Source organism: Lethenteron reissneri, chromosome 16, assembly GCF_015708825.2.
Source record: "Lethenteron reissneri isolate LAM-NWPU_2019-01 chromosome 16, ASM1570882v1, whole genome shotgun sequence".
Lineage (NCBI taxonomy): Eukaryota > Metazoa > Chordata > Hyperoartia > Petromyzontiformes > Petromyzontidae > Lethenteron > Lethenteron reissneri.
In genome coordinates this window covers 5,748,801-5,757,353 of record NC_083794.1, presented here as the reverse complement: position 1 = coordinate 5,757,353, position 8,553 = coordinate 5,748,801, and the positions used below count along the sequence as shown (strand labels likewise).

Below are 8,553 nucleotides of genomic sequence, written 5' to 3'. Positions count from 1 at the left end.
ACACGCATGCATACACAAATACATACGTACGCATGTAGCATGCATACATACATTAACACATACGTATAGACACACACGTACACATTAAAGACGCCACACAGGCAAAGATCACCCGGATAACCTTTCGAGGCTGTCGGGGAAAGTGCGGCTCACGAGGGGTAGTGGTGGTGGTGTTGTGGCAAGCACCGCGCCCGACCGCCTTTGTCCCCGCGGTGATGATTGCCTACTCGTTTATGAGGCTGAGTCGACCTAGGGGAGGCACTGATGCGAGTCGTGAGTGTGTGAAGCGACTCACACATACGCACGCGTTACGCACACTGCGTAACAAAGCCGACACTCACATTCACAGGTGCGCGCAAGTGTATACATGTAGACTGTATACACATACATCTATATATGTGTGTACCTGTATTCATACTCACAGAGAGATATTATATCTCAATCATACGAGTCCCATTTACACACACGCACACATTGACAAATGCTCACTTGTAAGCAGAGCGCACAATGCAGTATTTTTTTTATAAAACTATACGACTGCATTTACACACGCACTGCAGTAATAGTACACACACACATATATTTCCACACACACATGTATATGTGTGTGATACATGCAACTGCACACAGAAAAAAAAACACCATGACTTCTCCATCAGTTGAGGTTCACACACACACGCAACAAAGACAGAGACCCCCCGTGTAGCCTTAACAGGCTGTCGGGGCAAGTGCTGTTAGCGAGTAGCACCTGTAAATGACGGCACGGCACACGAGGGGGTGGGTGGCCAGCACCGCCACACCCGGCCGCCTTTGTCTCCCTAGTGACGATGTTTTTACGCACCGCACTAGGAACTCGTTTGAGGCTGAGTCGACCTAGGGGAGGAGGCCCAGGATCGTCACCGTGAGCGGGAATCGCCGGGTTCATAGCGCAGCGCGCTAACCACTGTGCCACCGCTCCCCATACACACGCATACACACAAAGACAAAGATCCTCCGTGTAGCCTTAACAGACTCTAGGGGCAAGTGCTGTTAGCGAGCACCTGTAAAGGCAGGCACGGCACACGAGGGGGTGGGTGGCCAGCACCACGCCCGGCCGCCTTTGTCTTCCCAGCGGCGATGTTTACACGCAGCACCAGTGACTCATTTGAGGCTGAGTCGACCTAGGGGAGGAGGCCCAGGACCGGTTCAGATAATCGTCACTGTGGTGTTGGCCGTGAGCGGGAATCGAACCCGCAGTTGCCGGGTTTGTAGCGCAGCGTGGCGCAAACCGCTGCACCACCGCTCCACTGCAGCCGTGCACTCCGTCTCGCACGCACAAGCCCGATAAGTCCACGCACATAGGTACACGCATACACAATACACGCATGCACCTGCATCGGGCACGGAGAAAGAAAATCCTCCAACATTTAAAGCGCCCCCCCCCCCCACACACACACAGATACATTACACACGCACGCGCATTCACACGCACGCGCATTCACACGCACGCGCGCGCGCACGTGCATACAGCAAACGCATCTCCACCCCACTCCCCTTTTTCGCTTAAAGCCCAACACTCAATCTCTTCTCCGTCTTAAAGAAACAAAACAAAACAAAAACCCTCTTTCTCTCTCTCTCGCTCTCTCGCTCGCTCGCTCGCCCTTTCTGTGAATAAAAATTATATAGAAAGAAAATGAGCTCCGTGTCTTTAAAACATCGTTTGACCCCTCCCCGCGCCTCCCTCCCTCCCTCCCCCGCTGCCTTCCATCCTCCACTCGCACCCCACTCCAATAATGGGCAGACCCCCCCCCACCACACTTTCCCAAATCCCCCCCCCACCCACCGCCTCCCGCCCCCCCTCTCAAAAAAAAGTGAAAGCAGTTTGCAAGAATCCATTGGCGCCGCTGTGAGCTAATGCTCGCCATGCCCCCCTCCCATGCTAATGGTGCCATTAAATAGGTGCGCTGCGTGGCGCGCAGGCTACAGAGACGCTGTCTCGGCGCACGGCTCGGAGCCACGCGCAACTACCTGCTCCTTCCTCGGGCTGCGGATGGAGTCCATCTCGTAGCAGCATCTGCATCACTAGCAGCATCAGCAGCAGCAGCATCAGCAGCAGCATCAGCAGCATCAGCAGCATCAGCAGCAGTAGCAGCAGCATCAGCAGCAGTAGCAGCAGCATCCGCAGCATCAGCATCAGCAGCATCAGCAGCATCAGTAGCAACATCAGTAGCAGCATCAGCTATAACAGCAGCAGCATCTGCATCAGTAGCATCAGCAGTAGCAGCAGCATCAGCGTCAGTAGCATCAGCAGTAGCAGCATCAGCAGCAGCATCAGCAGCAGCAGCATCAGCAGCAGCATCAGTTTCAGTAGCAGCAGTAGCAGCAGCAGCAGCAGCAGCATCAGCATCAGTAGCATCAGCAGTAGCAGCATCAGCAGCAGCAGCAGCAGCATCAGTAGCAGCAGTAGCAGCATCAGCAGCATCAACAGCAGCAGTAGCAGCAGCAGCAGCAGCAGCATCAGTAGCAGCAGTAGCATCAGCAGCAGTAGCAGCATCAGCATCAGTAGCAGCATCAGCAGTAGCAGCAGCAGTAGCAGCTCACCCACCCCGCCGCTCGCTGTCTCTCTCTCTCTCTCGTCTCGCGAGGAGGTAGAGAGGGAGTTTCCAATCCGGCAGAGAGTGCGTGCGTGTGCGCGCAGACACCGCAGGGCAGGGCAGGACGGCCAACCTCTTCGCAGCCAATACATAACTCGAACCTTTCTTTCAGTGGACTTCGATTTTGTTCTTTTAAAATTCATTTGTGTTTGTTTTTTTTAAACGACAACCGGGGCGATGTCGCGTTCCTTCCTCGTCGATTCGCTCATCGTCAAGGACCCACTGCGCCCCGGCCGCTCCCCACTGGACAGCCTCCACCACCACCACCACCATCATCAGCAGCAGCAGCAGCACCACCTGCACCACCATCACCACCACCAGCACCACACCAGCAGCATGCTGCCACCGCTCCACTTCGACATGCACGGCGCGCACTCCCCGCCCGGCTTGAGCCCCAGCCACATGCGCAAAACTCTCCCCCCACCACCACCACCTCCGCAACTTCCGACTACAACAGCAGCAGCCACAACAATAGCAGCGGCGGTGGCAGCAGCAGCAGCAGCAGCTGCGTCTTCTCCTTCGTCTACCGCAGCAGCAGCAGCCGCAGCAGCAGCAGCAGCAGCAGCCGCAGCGGGATTCTGCGTCTGCCCCCTGTGCATGCGGACCGCCGGGGGTGGAGGCGCCATGGCTTCGATCACAGGCGTCGGCGGAGGCGCGATGGGCTCCCTGTCGCACCACGCGCTGCTCAAGTCGCCCTTCGCCGAGAGGGTGCCGGCCCCCTACTGCGGCGGGCAGCAGCCGCAAGGACCTTGCGTGCCGCCCAACCCATCGCACGGCCTCTGCGCGCCCGCCTACGCGATGCCGGGACCCGGGTTCCATCACTGCCTTCCGCTCGGTGGGTGAAGGGCGGGCTGGTCCGCACGCAGAGACACACACATACACAGAGACACACACACAGAGAGATACATCGACACACACACACACAGAGATACATCGACACACACACACAGAGACACACACACACAGATACATCGACACACACACACACACAGAGACACACACAGACACGCACGGAGACACATCGACACACACACACACACAGAGATACATCGACACACACACAGAGACACACACACACACAGATACATCGATACACACACACACAGAGACACACACAGACACGCACGGAGACACATCGACACACACACACACAGAGATACATCGACACACACACACAGACACACACACACACACACAGATACATCGATACACACACACACAGAGACACACAGACAGACACGCGCGGAGACACATCGATACACACACGCACAGACACACAGGCACAGACACGGAGGCGCGTAGAGACACCACGCGCAGAGAGACACACACACAGACACACACGGAGACACATCGACACACACACACAGATACATACAGACACGCACGGAGGCCCGTAGAGACACCACGCGCAGAGACACACACACACACAGACACGCACGGAGACACATCGATACACACATACAGAGATACATACAGACACGCACGGAGGAGCGTAGAGACACCACGCGCAGAGACACATAGACACGGAGACACATCGACACACACACACAGAGATACACACAGACACGCACGGAGGCGCGAAGAGACACCACGCGCAGACACACACACACACACAGACACGCACGGAGACACATCGACACACACACACAGAGATACATACAGACACGCACGGAGGCGCGTAGAGACAACACGCGCAGAGACTTACGGAGACACATCGAGACGTATTGACGGAAACACGCACGGAGATACATCGACACACACACATAGATAATTACAGACACGCACGGACACGTATAGAGACATGCATAAACACAAAGATACACACGGAGACGCGTCGAGATACAAAGACAAAGATCCCCCGTATAGCCTTAACATACGGTTGCGGCAAGTGCCGTTAGCGAGCACCTATGAAGACCGGCACGGCACACGAGGCCGTGGGTGACCCAGTACCACGCCCGGCCGCCTTTGTCTCCCTAGAGCTTATGTTTACAGAGCTCACCTGGCGCTCAGACAGACACACTCACACCGAGATAGGCACGTACTCTCAGGGACACGCACATACACGCACATCGCGCGCGCTGTCACGGTCGTTTCGTCTGATGTCACGCGCGCCCGTGTGCGTGTGCCTGTGCCTCCGTGAATAATCTGCGTTATCCACACGCGTGTGATGATGAGATCACGCGGGGAGCGGCATTGGAGCGCTTCGAAGCCGGCGGCCCGAGTTCGATTCCCGCCGACGGCCACCAAACAGCAATAACGATTATCTAAACCGGTCGTGGGCCTCTCCTAGGTCGACTCGGCCTCAAATAAGTACCTAGTGCGGTGTGTAAACCTCGCCGCTGGGAATGCAAAGTAGACCAAGCGTGATGCTGGCCACCCGCCCCCTCGTGTGGCATGTCGGCCTTTATAGTTGCGATTCGCTAACCAGCACTTGCCCCAACAGTCTCTGGTGAGGCTATACTGAGTCAGGGATCTCTATCTTTGTACGTTGCGTGGAGAGGTCTGCTTAAGATGCGTAAGGCAGCGGCGGTTAAACGCGCGCGGCGCGACTGAATCTCTTTGCTGCCAGCCGAAGCAAGGGCTCTCAACCTCCCGCGTTTTACGCATTAAAGTTTCTCGACGATTCATCGATGAATCGAGTCAAATGCCACGAGCATCTCATAGCGGCGCTCCCCTAGAACCTCGACAGCCGCTGCTTTTCTTGAGAAATCGGCCGAAAGTTGGAAGGAAAATCGTTCATCACACGCGACTGGCGCGCGCGCCGTCACGGGCGAGGTGGATTTGACAACGTGCGGACCGCGACGTAGGCGCGTGACGTCGCGCGCGCTCACGTTTGGACGTAACTGCTGAAGCTACTTTGTGTACAAGTATATATATATATATATGTGTGTGTGTGCATATTGGACGTGGTGCTGTATTCGTAGAGTGGTAGGTGAGCTGGCTTTATCTTCTTGGTTCTTTCGGTAAAGTCACGTAGAAGGGAAGTAATAACGGCTGCTTGCGTTGTGGCCGAAACGTCGTGAGAATTATTTTATTATGTTTTATTTTTATTATTTTATTACTTCCCTTCTACGTGACTTTACCGAAAGAACCAAGAAGATGAATCCCTGCAGTCACGAAAGCTTTAAAAGCTGGCTTTAGTAAAGTATTCTGAAAGGTTCTGGCGGAGGCGGCTGTCGGCGTGCGCTGTCGCGAGCACGCAGCACGCGGGCGATGAAAAGCGAGTCCGCGTGCTGTCGTGCGTTAATTAAAATGCATTGATAATTAATTATTAATGTGACTAGCCAATTAATTATGCACTTAATTATGCGGCTCGGGAGCGGCTGTGCTGTCGGTAGCCAACTTTTAAACTGTACCACCGGTGTTTGCAAAAAAAAAGGGCAAAGCACTATTTGGTTCGTTCTCATTCGCTTTTGATGCGGAGCAAACAGGTGAACGGGCAGACAGAGAGAGACACACAGACAGAGAGACAGACAGAGACACACGGACATACAGAGACACAGACAGACAGAGACACACAGACAGACAGAGACACACACAGACAAAGACACACACACAGACAGAGACACACAGACAGACAGAGAGAGACACACACACACAGACACACAGACAGAGACACACAGACAGAGAGACAGACAGACAGAGAGACACAGAGACACAGAGACACACAGACACACAGACACACAGCCAGACAGAGACACACAGAGACACACAGACAGAGAGACAGACAGACAGAGAGACACAGAGACAGAGAGACACAGAGACACAGAGACACAGAGACACACAGACACACAGACACACACAGACAGACATTTGAGTGCTGTCTGAATAACGCACTTCTTTGCGCGCTAGCAATGCGCCATAAACCACGTGAATGTACGTGTGTGTTTAAACACAAATCATGCAATTGTAGTTTTGTCAAACGGCAAAGAGTAATTTGCCTTACATTCCCGGCTTACCTGCATTCGATTCCACAACGCCCAGCCGCCTTCGTCTCCCTACAGTGCTCACGTTACTTTGAGGCTGATTCTTCGACCGAGCAGTGTGATTGCCCATGACCAGTGCAGACATCCCTCGCCCGGAATCGAACTCAGGTGGTCGATTTGGAAGCGCAGTGCGCCAACCACTACGCTACCTTCCCCCCCCCCTCTTCCTCACTCCCTCCACCACCTCCTCCAACACACAAAGACAAAAATACCCGTGTAGCCTTAACAGACTGTAGGGGCAAGTGCTGTTAGCGAGCACCTATGAAGGCCGGAACGGTACACGAGGGGGGGTGTGTGGTGGCCAGCACCACGCCCGACCGCTTTTGTCTCCCTAGTGGCGATGTTTACCACACACCGCACCAGGTACTCATTTGAGGCTGAGTCGACCTATGGAGGCCCAGAACCGGTTCAGATAATCGTCACTGGGTGTTGTTAGCCGTGAGCAGAAATCGAACTCGGGTCGCCGGGTTCGTAGCGCAGCGTCAAGCGCTACAACACCGCTCCGCACAATCAGACACACACACACAGGAACACACACAGACACGCACACACCCGCGTGCCGAACCACCGACCCCTAACGCAATCGACCCCTTCTCCCCCCCCCCTCGCCGCCCCACCTCTCTCTGTGTCGCAGGCGCCGATGGTGGCGGAGTTCTGAGCAACAGCAGCAGCAGCAAGCGTATGCGCACGGCGTTCACGAGCACGCAGCTCCTGGAGCTCGAGAGAGAATTCTCCTCCAACCGATACCTGTCGCGCCTGCGACGCATCGAGATCGCCACGTACCTGAACCTCTCCGAGAAGCAGGTCAAGATCTGGTTCCAGAACCGGCGCGTCAAGCACAAGAAGGAAGGGAAGGCGATTGGCGGCGGCGGTGGTGGAGGAGGTGGAGGTGGAGGAGGTGTTGGCGGTGGTGCTGCTGTTGTTGTTGTTGGCGGTGGTGGTGTCGGTGGTGGCGGTGTCGGTGGTGTTGTAGCAGCGGTAACCGCTCCAGTGGCAGGAGACGTGAGCCCTGGCAAGGCCGTGGGGACGAGGGGCTGCAAGTGCGGATGCGAGTCGTCGTCCATCAGAGCTCGTGCTCGCGAGGACGATGATGAGCGTGACGATGATGATGGTGGTGGTGGTGGTGGCGGCGGTGACGATGATGACGACGACGACGTGTCGATGACCCCTTCTCCTCCAGCGAAAGAGAAGAAGGAACCCTTGTGACTTTGATCGACGACGACGATGATGCCGTTGGTGATGGTGGTGATGGTGATGATGGTGTAGGTGACGGTGTTGTTAGTTTAACTTTGTACGCGAGAGGCGACTGCTGCAGCTGACCACGCGACGCCGCGACGCGTGGTGCACCCAGCCTGGCACCGGTGGGCGCAGTTTGGTCTGCGTGAGTGCGTCTCGAACGCGTCCATTGAACGTGTTCGTGCGTGAAGTGTCACGTGCCGTCGCGCATGAACACGCGCGCGAGCACACACGCACACACACACACACGCACACACACACACACGCAGCCATGCACACACACGCACGCACACACGCGCGCGCGCACACACACGCACACACACGCACACACGCGCACACACGCGCGCGCGCATGAACACGCGCGCGCGCACACACACGCACATACACGCACACACGCGCACGCACACACAAGGAGCACCTGCTGTTAGTGAGCGCCTAATGTGCGTGTGCTCAGTGCTCACGTTAATAGGCGCCGCCTATTAACGTGAGCACTGAGCACACGCACACACACGCGCACGCGCACACACACACACCCACACACACGCACACACACGCACACGCACACACACGCACACACAAGGAGCAGCTGCTGTTAGCGAGCGCCTATTAACGTGAGCACTGAGCACACGCACACACACGCACACACACACACGCACACACGCGCACGCACCGAATTCGACACGCACGCACACGCACAC

General features: G+C 55.8%; 1 protein-coding gene across 1 annotated transcript; it reads left to right on the top strand.

The window, feature by feature from the left end:
* Positions 1-2,712: 2,712 nt before the first annotated feature.
* On the top strand, positions 2,713-8,338 carry LOC133343102 (GS homeobox 2-like). The gene is made up of 4 exons (XM_061552606.1): positions 2,713-3,161; positions 3,324-3,468; positions 7,254-7,493; positions 8,325-8,338. Exons 1-4 carry the CDS (start codon positions 2,811-2,813, stop codon positions 8,336-8,338), a joined length of 750 nt encoding a protein of 249 aa, XP_061408590.1. The 5' UTR covers positions 2,713-2,810.
* Positions 8,339-8,553: the final 215 nt, after the last annotated feature.

Excerpts from the sequence above, each read along its gene's own strand:
- LOC133343102 (XM_061552606.1), top strand. The coding sequence starts at position 2,811 with ATGTCGCGTTCCTTCCTCGTCGATTCGCTCATCGTCAAGGACCCACTG. Across the intron at positions 3,162-3,323 it reads CGTCTTCTCCTTCGTCTACC|TCGCCCTTCGCCGAGAGGGT; the intron begins GCAGCAGCAGCA and ends GCGCTGCTCAAG. Across the intron at positions 3,469-7,253 it reads CCATCACTGCCTTCCGCTCG|GCGCCGATGGTGGCGGAGTT; the intron begins GTGGGTGAAGGG and ends TCTGTGTCGCAG.